We start from the raw sequence: 15,940 nt of genomic DNA, 5'->3' as shown, positions 1-15,940 counted from the left end.
AATGAAATCTGTGCTATGATGACTAAAACTAAGACTAAATATATTGACAATTTCGTCAACAAATAAAAACTAGACTAAAATGTTAGGAAGGGACTAGTGGACAAGAGATCCAGTATAAGTCATTTTACACTTGGTTGCATGCTGAAAATAGCCGATCTGTAGATCGGCTATTTTCAGCAAGTGTAAAAACAGTCCTTACGACGGCATCAATGCCCACCAAAATACATTTTAGTCGACTAAATCAACTGTAGATTTAGTCGACTAAAATCTCATGACATTTAGTCGACTAAAATTAGACTAACACTAACGCATTCCAGGTGACTAAAATGTGACTCAAACTAAATGAAAACTATTCAAAAGACTATGACTAAAACTAAAATCTAAATTTGCTGCCAAAAACAACACTGGTGCGGAGTTTCCCTTTATTTTTCTCACTTACGTTTTTTCAGCGGATGAGCGGTGGTTCTTTTACATTTGAAACTGGGGGTCCTTGAAATTAAACGGGTTGAGAATCTCTGCTAGAACCGTAAAAATCTTCTCTATATGGGGGGGGTCCCTGGCATATCTTTTCAAACGGGGGGTCGGCGGGCCAATTAGTGTAATTTGGGGGGCCTTGACATGAAAAGGTTTGGAACCACTGTTCTACTCGACGATGAGGTATCGACCCACATGGCGTCATAGCCCCCCCCCCCCCCCCCCCCCCCCCCCTCCCTCTGTCTTCCTTTCCCATTGGTTGACCCACATGACATCACAGTCCAGAGGAATGAAGTGTGAAGCTTCTTGAGCTTCACGTGACGTCACATAGGCAGCCCAGAGGAAAAACGGCCCCGGGGAAGGAATAAATACCATAACAATAGAGCAGTCGCTTCTCGAGCCCACAATAACAATTGTTCCCTTTGTTTCCATGATTAGCCGGTTTTCAAGGACCTATGCAATTTAACAACCCCCGCAAACTGTTCCTTTCAAAGTCAGTAAGCAACTAAGAATATTCTGTCTCTCCCCATCTCTCCATCTTTCTCTCCCTCTCTCTCTCTCTCTCTCTCTGTCTCTCTCTCTCTCTCAATACATCACTCGAGGTTGTCAGCCCTCAGGGCTTGCATAATAACGCTTATGCAACCCTTACCCGCGTCCTGAAGGTCAGATGTGGCTGTTAGTGCCGTGGGGCGTTGCGTCTATTCATCTGACTGTTAAGATGTTTGAAGTTGGACTCCATGCCTCTGTAGATGCTTGCCAACGGTTCGGAGGGAGTGGTCTGAAAAGCACATTAGCGAGCTCCAAGTTGCTCATAATATACTTGCGTAACATAGCCAGGAATTCCTCATTAACCCATTTTAGACTGAGGTCGATTAAAAAAAGGCTTCTAAATCCTAAAAAAATTCTGAAAAACCCATGTTTCTATGTCAGCGGTGCTCAACCTTTTTCATGTCAAGGACCCCCAGAATTATCTCTATTGGGCCACGGACCCCCATCTCAAAATATGTAGTTCCAGGGACCCCCAAGAAGCTAATATTTTAATTCGCTCTGAAATATATATTCAATGATTTGTGCCACATTTTAACGATTTTTCAAAAATAGCAGACCCACTTGTAGATCTGCTATTTTTCAATAGCTAAATTATTACATAATGTTTAAAACACCAAAAGGGGTTCTCGCCCAAAATGGGTAAAAAAAAAAAAAAAGAAGGCGGCAAGGAAGATTAGACGGCAAATTGTCCCCGTCGGAGGCTCGGAGCATGGAGAAACCTTTTTATTTTGTTTTGTAAATTAACCACTTGTTTTCTATACTTGTGGGGGGGGGGGGGGGAGCTTCGGCTGAAAGTTGCCAATCGACAAGCTCACAGCCTTTGCAACGCGTTGTGAGCTTGTCGATCTGTTATTTTCCCACTAAAGGTTTCCCCACAATATGGACGCTGTGGTTAATGTCCTATACTTCGTTGTATATGACACGTAAAAGTACCAAAAAATAAATAAATACTAAATAGCCAATCTGCAAGCTTATAGATGGACTTTGTTTGCTGCTTTTGTTTGCAAATCTGTTCTTACAAGAACAGATTTGGAGAGTGACAATATGATGTTGCTGAATGCTGAATGGTCAGAGATTTAGTACAACAGAACAGAGACACATTCCCTTTATTTGCTCCTCGGTATTATAGGCCTGATCACAACTATTTGAGCTAATTCAGCGGTACCCAAACTGTCTTTCTGGATAAGAGCTCCACTTGAAAATCTCAAAGGCGTTTGCGGCGCATCCGTCCGAAAGCTCGTGTCGTTCTTGTTATTGTGGTCTCACTAAAGTGCTGACTAAGGGAGTGCGCGGCCCGCGTTGGCTACGTTTTGGCACCTGCGCCCGGTTGCATTCGTCCATGCACGTTGTTCTGGAAGGAACCACACCTCCCTCAGGCCTCGTCTCCCTTTGTTGACTTATGGCCACCGCAGAATTCATTTTCTGCCTTTATGAACACTACGAGTCAGCAGGAAATTGTGGGCCGGTCGCCCGCCCGCCCGCCTCGAACGTGCTTCCTTCCTTGCCTATATACGCGGCAGACATGGCAGCCATTTTGAAACCAACAGGCTAGCCTAGATTTTTCTGAAAAGAGTATTTTGAAGTGGTGCAACTACTTCCTTAACCCATTCTGGGCGGGAACCCCTTTTGGTGTCTTACCCCCTCATGCCGGGAACCCATATTTGGGTTCTGTACAGTATGTACAGTATTAAAAAAAAAATGCTGCTATATAAATATTTTTTCAGAAAATGGGTGCCGTGTGTGGGTGGGTGGGTATGAGCGCGAAAACGGCATGGTTGTTTTACACCACCTGTGCGCAACCTAACACACACAAACACACACGCACATATTAAGTGTATATATGGTGATTTTGGGTGTGCCAGTACAGTACAGTGACAGTACAGTATACAGTACAGTGGAGGGTACAGTAGAGGGGGTCCCCACACGGTAACTGTCATTTCTCAACCGTTTCGGACGCCCGAATCGGGCCGCCACCCTGGGTGCGTTCCTGTGGGTCTGGAACCCCCACACACAGAGTTGCACCACTCACTTCGCACGGGTGTGATTTTTATATTGTGTCATTGTGCCTTTTACTGCAGTAGATGAAAATCTGAGTACTTCTTCCTCCACTGCTGAAAACATTCAGTTTTTCCCTGTGACGAGTGAGGTCACATTTCTTGCCGTTTACCACATTGCCTGACGAAATCAGTGGGGCCTTTTTCTCCGCTGGTTATTTTTCCTCCGGCAGTGTCAAAGACCTAAAACAGGTGGAGTGGCATATTAATCCACACACAAGCGCTGTAGTACACACACATGCACGCAAGCGCACGCATGCAAGCGCACAAACGCACGCACACGCACACACACACACACACACACACACACACACACACACACACACTCTTCAGGTTGACGAGAGCATGCTTTGGGGGTAATTACAAGCAGATGTGGACTTTGGGAAGGTTCCAGGTCAGCTAACGCAATCCTTTAAGTGTCAACCTGTAAAACTCACCAAACCAAAACACGGGAAGGAGGAGAAAATGCCTATTAGGGTTGCTGGTGCAATTCCTCCCTTCCAGCACCCAAATGCCCCTCTATAGGGCCATTTAACCCATGAAAACCTGAGCTCTACAAAATGCTTTTACTTCTAAACTCTCAAACTTTCAAAATGTATACTCAACATTCATCACACTTTCCAAGGTTTAAAAAAAAATGGGCGCTGTTTCTTTTTTGTTGAGAACTACTGTTCTAAAAAACAACACTGTTCTAATTATTATTATTATTATTATAAGTTCTGTTGCTATAAATATATATAGCTAAAATGACACAGATACTTTCACGGTTTTTATGGGTTAATGCAAGTGATTCCCGACTTTTACAATTTCAATGACCTCCAGTTTATTATGCATTAGGCCATGGACCCCCATTTGATATGGATACATTTTTGTACATGATTAAAATGACAAAGGTTTCTTGGCAGGAAAATATGCAGTCCAAGCACTAATGGAAGGCCCATGCATGTGCCTGCATGTGTTATGACAAAAGTGTAGAAACTATGAAACGAATAATTCTTCCTCTTGTCTCCACATTCAACGCCCTTCTCTTGATCATACTACAGTATGTATTTGTATGAGTATGTATTGAGTATGTATTTGTATGTACAGTAGTACGATCATACTACATACATTGAGCATACTACAGCGTCACACAGCAGTGTCCGAAGTAGCAGATCTGCACAAACTTGTCAATCGGCTATTTTAACTTTTTACTTAAAAAACGAAATACTGGAAAAGTAACAGTTTTGCACATATGAGGTTTCCACCTGACTAGAGACGACATTACAAGTCAATGATGCTCTTATTCTTATTTCATACTTAATGTAGTCTGACGTCTATTGTCCCGGTGCTGAACCATGCAGTCTCAATAGTGGTGCATGAGCCTACAACCGATTTGGTCTGGCGAGAATCCCTGGCAGTTAGTAGCAGATAGAATAATAAATATGTTATGTGCATTATGTGTCTGTCTGTCTGTCTGTATGCCTGCCTGCCTGCCTGCCTGCTTGCCTGTCTGACTGTCTGTCTGTTGTGAGCTTGTAGATCTGCATTATTTTCCCATTAATTGATACATAAGATGTACAATGCTTCTATTAAGCTATACATGAGCAATATTACCGTAATCTCTCTGTCATTGGTTTTGATACATTTCCGTATAGTTTCCCCCAGTCATGATCTGGCTCTCAGGTGGCACAGTGGTAGAGTTCCGGCCCACCACCACGGAGGTTGTGGTGCATCCGGTTTTGTCGAGCGTCTATATACGAAAACCATCGGCCCGTGTTCATGGGTGGTAAGCCGGGCGGGGAGAGTGATAATTGGCTACATGCTGGGGTGGCACCGGTCAGCAGGGAGTGTTAGGCGAGAGGAGTAGGACAAAGTCTCTACCTCCTCCCGGTGGGGGCTCCTCACTGGCCGGTGAGTCAGTAGGATGCAACAGCAGTGACAACTGACAACACAGAATCGGGGTGAAAAGCGGCTACCACTCCAGCCTCCGCTTTCTTTTCTCATAGAAGTCATTGCACAATTTGCACCTTGTGACAGGATTAAGCCTTTCTTAACATTGTGTACTTACTACTACTGCTGCTCGTAGTGTACATAATTGGGCTGCTAACAATGTCCCATGTGGAATAAAGGAAGAAACCTTATCTGAAGCCGGAATGCACGGCGTGAAATCTAAAAAGCATTGTCGTCACATTCAGCCCTGGCTCTCATGTTTGTTTACTGGAGTTTGGTTGCTAAGCCTTGCGTTACTCGACTGGGATAAAACGTGGTCACATGTAATGAGGTTATCCTGTTTATGCTCACTACCTGTGTCTTCTCACCCGAGACACAGCTTCTTGCAGCAGCCCCGTTGTCATATCCACAGCTCTATAACCACAAATTGCATTTTCTGCTGTTTTGTTTTGGCTAATTCACCTTTCACACAAGTGGGGGAAAATAAAACATGACCATCGCTCACTGACCAATTAAACTCCTGCATGCCTACTCTGGGGGGGGGGGGGCACAATCACCAAAAATAGCCGGTATGAATTAAAGCTCACGGAGATTGCTTTTGTTTATTTATTTTTGGCAAAGAGGTTTGGTGCTTGTTGATGGAAACAAAGCAGTCAAAGTTTACAGTAGTAATTGAATTCCGGTTCTCTAGACTGGAGGGTTGTAGTTTGTTTGAGTGCAGTTGAGATACTTGAACGGTGCTCTTGTATGCTTTCGTAGGACTTTTTTTTTTTTTTTTACAGTTACATTTCAAAAGCTCCATTATTATGTGATCAAGATAAGGGAGTATTTTAAGCCCGCCCCTCTGGCCTTTTACTTCCTGTTTCAGCCCTTCATTTTCCCACCATGGTTGTTTGTAATGGTACGTCCGAGCATAGGCATGGCAACGCCCCGCCTGCCTCTGATTGGCCTATACCGACACAGCCGGTGTCTCCGAGGTGGAAGATACATGCTGGATAGCTTGATTCTCACCAAGGAGATGTAAAGATGAAAGGCGTCACACTGCTATGGCAACCAGGCTTGAATCTCACCAAGGAGATGTAAAGATGAAAGGCGATGCCTCATGTCTCTTTACTCGTTCACCATAGCCGTTATTCAATTATCATTTTTTTATAGTTTTTATCCCACGATTGTGTAACCCATTTTTCACCCCTGTGTCAATCATCTAATGTGATCCTGGGCTCTACACACCCTCCGCCAACCTGGGGAGAGCAACGGACTTGAACTCATGCTTCCTTCATGCCTGAGTGTCCAAGTTGCTCCTTTACACCTGACAGGGGGGGAGTTTCCCTGGTTGGACGTATAGCGTGTGGAAGGAACACATTATTCCAACCAGATCCTTTCCCCTCCATCAGGTGCCCCGGCTGGCCAGGGGGAGGCAGTTTAGAGAGACCAGGATTACTATAGCCGTTATTCTAAACCTTGCTTTTTTTTCCTTCTTCTCATTGATTCAATTTGTCACCACGACTGATTTCAGTAATTTGAATTCCATAGAAGTCAGTAGGTATTTTATGGAAGCATGTTGTGCAGCGGAAATAGTAGATCTATTTAAATAGCTGATCTGTAATAGATCTATTCTAGGCTATTAATAGATCTACAATCTATTAGCGAGTCACTTCGTGCTGCGCTATGAGCCTATAGATCTGATATTTTTGAAAAAATAATGCATATCTTTGAATATTTTTAAACAGACATTTCTTTACTCAAATCTTTGCTTCTGGAGGTCCCCATCTTTCAGATGGGGGTCCTTAGAATGAAAACGTTTGAGAAGCAGTGCTTGTAGCCTACATAATGTGGCTTCTAGAGTATATCAACCATACTAGAAAAGAAAGAAAGAAAAAATGAAGGAACGGAAGAAAGAAAGAAAGAAAGACACTGGTACAGAGGAAGAAAAAATAACTACTATGATGTGTGCAATGTAATGATGTCATGTTTTAACCAATTCTGGGCGGGAACCCCTTTTGGTGTTTTAACTAAGAGTTATGTTATACTTTAGCTATTTTTGAAAAATCGTAAAAATGCGGCACAGAACGTTTTATTTTTTTCATTTCGACGTCAGGCCTAAATGGGTTAAAAAATCTGAACACAATCCTAGATCTCACCAAATCTTTCCAAAACAAGAGCGCTGATGTGATGAGTCACTGGTTGCAACAGTACCAAAAGATCCATTAGGGCCGCACAACGAGGCCACGCACGGCCAGTCGCTTGTCATTAGTTTTCGCTTCGCTTTGCATTCACATCCAACATAATAATAATAAGCAAATGGGAAACACGTCCTTTTGTTTGACGCGTACGCCTTTTGCTTTTGGAGTGGAACGGGCCCCGGTGGCGGTATATACATGACTAATACCAGACGGACACAACGTTTGCCACGTGGCTTTTACAGTGCTCTTCTCTGGAAAACTTTAGTTATTATTTAAACTCTTGTTCATGCATGTGCTTTTCATTGGTTATAAAAACCCCACAGACACATTTGATAATATCACATCATGACATTTGCATAAGCTTGTAGATCATCTATTCTTTGCTACTTCAGTGTATCACTGTTAGTCTGACAAAGTGTCCCATTCTTCGATTCATTGACGATAAAACATTAGAAAACAAAAGTCGAAACACACAGAGATACGAGGTTCCTGCCCGACGACAGCAAACAAAATGGCGTAAAAAAAAAACGAACGTCAGTTTCCCACGGCAACACGTACACACACACACGGAGACACAAAAAAACGAGCGAGACGGAGGGAAACGTCACTATGGCAACTGTCTGCTGCCAACGCACATGGACACGATGTTGCCCTTTGGGACGCTTGTTGTCGTGAGCGGGACCATAAATCACCCTGGATGGATGCGGCGATGAGCAACGCATCGTCACGTCTCTGTCAAATGCACGCACACACACACACACAGACTCAGGTTAACCCATTCTGACCAGAGATCGGATTCGAATAATGTCTTCCACATCCCCGACGGTTTTCTGAAAAAGCTATGTTTCTGTGTCGAGAAATGGTGGGTGTGGCGTGAGTGCGTGTGAAAGACGTCTCATGCGTGAGTCTCGCGCTGATTGCGTGTTGAGAGTTGGCAGGCCTGATGTCAGTCGTTCTTTTCGATTTTTCAATAATAGCAGACCTACAAGCTCGTAGCGTGCCACTCGGTGGCGCGCTACGAGCTTGTAGATCTGCTACTTTTCAATAGCTATAAAGCATGACATGATGCTAACACCAAAAGGGGTTCCCGCCCCAAAATGGGTTGAGCATGGAGTCAATTTTAACCCATTAGGACCTGAGGCCGATTCTACAAATACCTTCTACACCGGTAGTTTAGTCCTTGGCATTTTTTCGTGCCAAGGAAGGGACCCCCACGACGCATTATATGTTTTTGGCCCGCAGACTCTCATCTGAAAATGGTTTGTGCTGCAAGGACCCTAGTCAGAAGAGAAGGGAATTCGTGTAGAATAAAAAAATAAAGAAGGTTGAGAAATAATATAGCATTTGCAGATGTACAAGGTTGCAGCTCGGCACGAAGTGAGCTTGTACGTCATCTGGTATATCTATAATAGCCAACGCTCAAATCTAAAATGACACAGAGATCTTTAATGTATACTGTGTGATGTCATCGCGCACGCATGCATGCACGCACGTGCACGCACACACACACACACACACACACACACACACACACACACACACAGCCATTTTTATGAACAAAAACACATTCAGTGGGGTGCCTGCCTGGTGGCTAGTTATTGCACAGACCATTAATTATGCTCCCTGTGAGGACCCAATTTCATATCCGAGGTCCTGCCCCCCCCCCCCTCCCCTCCCCCCCCCTGTCTCTCCTCTCTCTACCTTCTCTGTTTCATGTCTGTCTACACTCACTCAGTCAATCAATCAATCAATCAATCAATCCAAATGGACCGTTACAGGTAACTCTGACTTCCACATAGAACAACCTTTGCTTGCAAAACCAGTGAAAAGCTAATCACCATATCTATCCATCTGTCCCAAAACAAACTGGTCAGGCTCCTAACAAGGTGGACCCTCTTGTAAACAATTGGGTCGTCCACTCACAGTTGACAGTCTTTGTATTGAGTTTGTGCTTGAAATGTACTGTAATTCTGCAAACTGTTAATAAATATTTCAATCAATCAATCAATCAATCAATCAATCAATCAATGTCTATCCATCCATCTATCTTTCTTTCTTAAGAGTTCAGTCACCGTATTCTGCTATAGCATTGGTTCCCAAACAGACCCATTTGTGGATCGTGGAAACATTTTCATGGGTCCCTTTATTTTTTATTTCCTACATTTTGTTTTTATTTATTTTCGAAAACATTTTCAAGAAACGTCCCCCCCCCCCAAAAAAAAGAAGACCAAAGAAATTCCATAAATTATAAAACACATGTTTAAGAAGTAGTGAAAATAGCCGATCTACAAGCTCACAAGCGTGGCGCGAAGCCAGTATCTTTTGGGTCACGGGCTAAAACATGTGGGAACCACTGTGCTATAGGGTGAACCATTGGCTACAGACCTACAGTAATGTGACTCTTGGGGGGAATGTTCTTCAAGCCTGGCTCTGTGTGAGAAGTGTTATGATATGAACCCTGCTGATGACAAAAAGCTCCATTGATGTGTGTGTGTGGATGCTTCAACTGACATACTGTAGTGTTCAAATCGCTTTCACTCCTTGTGGTTAAGATTGAATACATCTTTCCACCCACTGATATTCATCTATACTTTGAGTGAAGTTTGGACGGGGACAAAAGGAGGGGACCAAGTACAGACCCCTGGGGGTCAACAAAATATAACAGGCCATTTAAGTGGTTTTAACGGTGCGCATGTGGTGTTTTATTTTTCCACTAATCTGAAATATATACACAACCGTTTTTAATGGCTTCAAAACGGCAATAAAACTCGAGGAAGTGTAAAATTACATGTCGGAACGCACCTTAAGCCACCGCACATGCATTACTGTCAGTCCCCGTGTTGGAGGGTTTCGGAAATGACATTTTCAGAGGCAGAAAAAGAGCTGAGCTCTATTCCAAAAAGAGTCACCAGTGCACATAACGAGGCTATGCGTCATTCATAATAAAAGCATGTGGGTCGTTTCTTCTATTGTTATTGTTTTTGTTCATACTTTCTGGAAAGAACATCAGCGTTGTAACTGCATAGCGTGACGTGGACTTCAGCCAGTGCTGGAAGAAGTTTTTTTTTTTTTTTTTTTTTTTTTGTTGGCAGAAACCTCTTATCTAAGAGCAATAACATGATATTGTCGCTGTCTGGCAGAAACCTCTTATCTCCATCATTCTAACTTTGGGTGTTTTTGTATTAGAATAGTGCTCTGCCTTATCGTACTACAGCAGGGTTCCCCAATTAATTTTCCTCAAGGGCCCGAGTCGACACACGCAAGGTCGAAGTCTTGCCCTGAAATGAATGTTCAGGGCAAGACCCCATTTGAAAAGGACCCCCAGTTTGACATGTAGAGGCTACTGACCCCAATTTAATGCCATTTATATCTGGGACCCCCCCACCCCCCCCAGATGGCCCGCGGGCCGCTAATTGGGGAACCCTGTACTACAGCAGAGCTACCAACCTGCACACATTTTGTGTACCAACCACGCAATTCTAGGTGTCTATAAGCCTAGAATTGCGTGGTTGGTACACAAAATGTGTGCAGGTTGGTAGCTCTGCTACAGCATCAAAAGCAGCAGATCCACAAGCTCGAAGCATGGCGTGATGTCTTTCAAGCTTGTATATCTGTTGCCTTTGCTTTTCACCCTACAGAGATGATATAAAAACAATCAACATGTCGAAAACAACTATTGGCATAAAATACACTACCAAAGTATGTGTAATTGTGTATAGATAGATAGATAGATAGATAGATAGATAGATAGATAGATAGATAGATAGATAGATAGATAGATAAGACAGATATATATAGATGCCTCTGAAGTGTAGTGGACCCAATGTGTCCAGTGTAACAAACAATGGTCACATTCGTCACACCAACTACAGTACAGCGCCACTCAGTTCAGACGGGTCTGTTTTAATAACTACTCTTGATGTTTTAGTCTCCTCCGGGCCTCCTCCTGGAGGAGATTCTTTTCCAAAGTAATTATTAAAAAATAATGAAAACAGTAAATGAAAAAAACACGGCCCCGCATCACGTATTAGGACAATATCAGTCACCGGAAAAAAAAACGGTTGGGTGTTTTCGATGAATCTACCATGCGGTTAAAATGGTTTGAATAATAATAATAATAATAATAATAATAACTTGAATTCATATAGCGCCTTTCAAGAAACCCAAGGACGCTTTACAAAACAGAAAAACAAACAAACTGCCTCCCCCTGGCCAGCCGGGGCGCCTGATGGAGGGGAAAGGAACTGGTTGGAATAACGTGTTCCTTCCACGCGGAAACTCCCCCCTGTCAGGTGTAAAGGAGCAACTTGGACACGAAGGAAGCATGAGTTCAAGTCCGTTGCTCTCCCCAGGTTGGTGGAGGGTGTGTAGAGCCCAGGATCACATTAGATAATTGACACACAGGGGTGAAAAATGGGTTACAAAAAATCGTGGGATAAAACAAAAAGAAAGAAAAACAAACAAACGAATTGCCAAAAGCCTGAGTGAACAAATGTCTCTTCAGTGCAGACTTGAAAGAGTCCAATGTAGGCGTCTGGCGGATCTCCAAGGGGGGAGAGAGTTCCAGAGGGCAGGGGCCGCCACATAGAAGGCTCTATAGATCTACACTAGAGAGAGTTCCAGAGGGCAGGGGCCGCCACATAGAAGGATCTATAGATCTACACTAGAGAGAGTTCCAGAGGGCAGGGGCCGCCACATAGAAGGCTCTATAGATCTACACTAGAGAGAGTTCCAGAGGGCAGGGGCCGCCACATAGAAGGCTCTATAGATCTACACTAGAGAGAGTTCCAGAGGGCAGGGGCCGCCACATAGAAGGATCTATAGATCTACACTAGAGAGAGTTCCAGAGGGCAGGGGCCGCCACATAGAAGGATCTATAGATCTACACTAGTGAGAGTTCCAGAGGGCAGGGGCCGCCACATAGAAGGATCTATAGATCTACACTAGAGAGAGTTCCAGAGGGCAGGGGCCGCCACATAGAAGGATCTATAGATCTACACTAGAGAGAGTTCCAGAGGGCAGGGGCCGCCACATAGAAGGATCTATAGATCTACACTAGAGAGAGTTCCAGAGGGCAGGGGCCGCCACATAGAAGGCTCTATAGCCGAGGGTCCGCTTGTTTGCGTGACGGATGGCGAGGAGCTCCATGTCCTGAAGACCTCAGAGGTGTAGTCCTTGAGGAGGTCTGTCAGATATACTGTGGGGCATGGAGGGATTTGTAGGTGAGAAGTAGCAGTTTATAGTTGATGTGGAACTTAACCGGGACCCAGTGGAGGCGTTCATGGGTGGGGGGTGATGTGCTTCCAGCGTTTTGTGCGGGTGAGCACTCTGGCAGCGGCGTTTTGGACGTACTGTACAATCTGTCAAGGGACTTGTTTCGGAGGCCGAACACAGGACACCATTACAGTAATTCAGCCGTGGGGGGGGGGGGGGGGGGGGGGGAGATGAAAGCGTGGATGGGAGTGACGGACTGGAAGTCTGGAAAGGTTTTTTTGAGGTGGAAGAAGGCAGATTCAGTAACCAATTTGATGTGGGATTGAAAGGAGAGGGTATATAGAGTCCGGCATGACACCCAGGTTTTGCGAAACTTTGGGGGTTTGGAGAGATGGATGAAGAAAATGTCCGATTTTCTCAAGTTGCACCTTGGGCCAACCCATGGCCATTGAAGTTATAATGGTTCTGTATAGGAAGGTGGCGGGGCAGCTAAAATGATTATCAAATATCTAATTTAATTTAATATCTAATATCTGGGGTGTTGTGTTCACATAAGCCTGAGTAGACGATAAAATGACCAAACGTTTTTTTTTTTTTTAAGTGAAATATCCCTTTAAGCCTGGTGGTAGCCCTGGTATAAGTTTAAAGTATAAACTCAGTTATACTTTCCGCCAGTGCCAGGAATGACTGACTGAGAGGTGCCATAGTGTGAGGTGGACCTCAGCCCTGCATGCTGTTTCTTGGAGCCCTGAGACGAGGCGATAGCAGCAGCAGCAGCCTGGAATCCCCCCGCCTTCCTACCCCCTCCGCTCCTTACATAAACATTCCATAGGCGTTGGGTAGACTGGCGCGTAGGAACTGAAACTCATCCATCCCCTTCAGGAGTCGTGCTGGGGCTGGGCCGGGCCGGGGCCCGGGCCAGCTCAATTGAGGAGAAGATTTGAGAGGGGAAGAAGGGAGGGGAGGAGAGCCCTCCAGCTGTACTTTTCCAACTGTTTGTCTTTTATTTCGTTTCCGCGTGCGTGTGTGTGTGTGTGTGTGTGTGTGTGTGTGTGTGTGTGTGTGCAATTCCTACAGCTGTGCATGGAAGGTAGTGGAGTGAAGTGGGATAGAAAAAAATACATTCCTCAAAACTAGTGATAAGGGAGTGGTCATGCATGCATTCAACGCACGCACGTGCACACACACACACACACACACACACACGCACACTAGGGTGAAAAGCGTTAAGCGTGCCTGTTTCAGCATTTTGTTGTAGCCTGCATGGTTGAACAATGCTGTTGCCTCATGCATTATTATTATTATAGACTTGATTACTTTGTACATAAGTGACTTCAATCAAGAACGTATTGAAACATCATTATTGTCATTACAGTCTTCTTTTAAGCTTCTTCATCTTTTGTTTTCATTCCTACAGCAATAGCATCTCAGTCACGTAGGTTCAAAACTGTTACCTTTCAGGATTAAAATTCAAAAGCATCAAAAGTACCAGATACATAAGCACGTTTTCCAATACACAGTGCAGTTGGTCAGAGGTCAGTTTACGGTCTGGATAAGACATTAGACAAATTGGAACGTCCTCCATGTCCCCACCCCACTCCTCTCCTCTCCTCTCCTCTCTTCTCTCCAGCCATTGCTGTAGACGTCAGCCAAAGTGCTGGGTTAAGTAAAGAGTTAAAGATGCCTGACTCACACATGTTTATTAAGAGTGTAAACTATTCGTCAGGCTGCCTGCCAGTCCTGTCCAGACTATAGTGCTCTCCTCCTCCTCCACTCTGCTACATAATGTTCTCCACTAGGCCTACATTCTGTCTGCTATGAGCTCAGTATATAGGGACCATACTGCAAACCCATCAGGCTGCAAGGCTTCTTTTTTTCTCTCTCTCCACTGCTCGCATGTCCTCGGTTGCTCTTTGGGAAGACAGGTCACCGCTGTAGTTAATATCTTTTATCCCACGATTTTGCAACCCATTTTTCACCCCTGTGTCAATTATCTAATGTGATCCTGGGCTCTACACACCCTCCGCCAACCTGGGGAGAGCAACGGACTTGAACTCATGCTTCCTTCATGCCTGTGTGTCCAAGTTGCTCCTTTACGCGTGACAGGGGGGAGTTTCCCTGGTTGGACGTAGCGCGTGGAAGGAACACGTTATTCCAACCAGTTCCTTTCCCCTCCATCAGGCGCCCCGGCTGGCCAGGGGGATGCAGTTTAGAGACCAGGCATTGTGACATTGTGAAAATGAGATGATATCGTTCCGAGATCTAAAATGTAAAAAAAAATGTGTCAGATATCATTGTTTTATGTTTTTTTGCATATCAACAATTGGCTCATTCATTCGTTAATTTAGTCATTGTGCGTCGTGTCCATAAACTACATCTTTATGAATGTTTCAATCAAAGACTATAAATTATGCAATACGTGTTATCAACAGGAGTTTCAGCGGCACAGTGCTTGTGTTACGTGTGTGTCGCATGTGATTATTGCACCTTCTGTGTGGTGTGGGTCTACATTATTGTCTGTTCGGGTGGAAACCTCATATGTCCAAAAACATCAAAAAGTAGCAGATTGAAACAATACCGATACTGTATCGCTATTGGGGAAAGTATCGGATCGGCCCTTATTTGTCATATCGGGTTATATCGGTATCGGTGAATATGTCTGGCCACCGATCCCACACAGGGGCAAGGGGTGGACACTATAGTTGCCCAAACTGCAAGTGCACATTTGAGTGAGGAGTCTGCTATGAACACAACACGAGATATATAGCTAGATAGCTATAAACACAACATGAGATTACGACACTGGTATCGGCATTCGCTATCGGTATCGGCTAATCGGTATCGGCTAATACAGGTCTGCTATTTTTGAAGAATCGTGAAAAGTGACATGAAAGTGTTTGAGAACGACTGACGTAGAAAAACAGCTTTGTAGAAGGATGTAGAAGACATTTTTTAGAATCTGATCCCAGGTCAAAATGGCGTTAATCTACGAAAAATAAGACGACGACCTATATGAAAGCACCGTACTGTGTGTGTGTGTGTATAACGTCTAGCCTATACTGACTCTCCTCCTCCTCCTCCTTTTCCTCCGACCCTCTCCCAGGGTGATTTCACCTGGAGCAGCCTGTCGGGGCGGAGCGTGCGCCTGATGCCCGTGGCCATCCAGAGCCTGTCGGAGCTGGAGAGAGCCAGGCTGATGGAGGTGGCGTACAGCCGTCTGCATCAGGACCACGACCTGGGCTGTCAGATCACCATGCCCAAAGGTTAGGAGCTGATACAGTATGTGTGTACAATGTGATTTGGTCTATACCGTGCCTATATATACCGAGCACCGACTTGTGCCTTTTCTTCCTGTTTATTATAACCCATTCTGACCTGAGATCAGATTCTAAAAAGAATGTCTTCTACACCCTGACGGTTTTCTGAAAAAGCTATGTTTCTATGTGTGTCGGTTGTTCTTCGATTTTTCAAAAATAGCAGACCTACAAGCTCATAAGCTCATATAGCTCTCATATAGCGCTATGAGCTTATAAT

General features: G+C 44.4%; 1 protein-coding gene across 1 annotated transcript in view; it reads left to right on the top strand.

Moving 5' to 3' along the window:
• The window catches only part of LOC310853965 (rho GTPase-activating protein 6-like), a 92,549-nt gene that overhangs the window by 23,141 nt on the left and 53,468 nt on the right, over positions 1–15,940 (top strand). Inside the window, exon 2 of the mRNA XM_083758441.1 lies at positions 15,510–15,669. Within this exon, the coding sequence (XP_083614567.1) occupies positions 15,510–15,669 (160 nt within the window). The remainder of the gene's footprint in view (positions 1–15,509; positions 15,670–15,940) is intronic.

Source organism: Protomyctophum parallelum, assembly GCF_964188405.1.
Source record: "Protomyctophum parallelum genome assembly, chromosome: 23".
Taxonomy (NCBI): domain Eukaryota; kingdom Metazoa; phylum Chordata; class Actinopteri; order Myctophiformes; family Myctophidae; genus Protomyctophum; species Protomyctophum parallelum.
The sequence above is the reverse complement of the archived record's forward strand: the minus strand, read 5'-3'. Positions and strand labels throughout refer to the sequence as shown.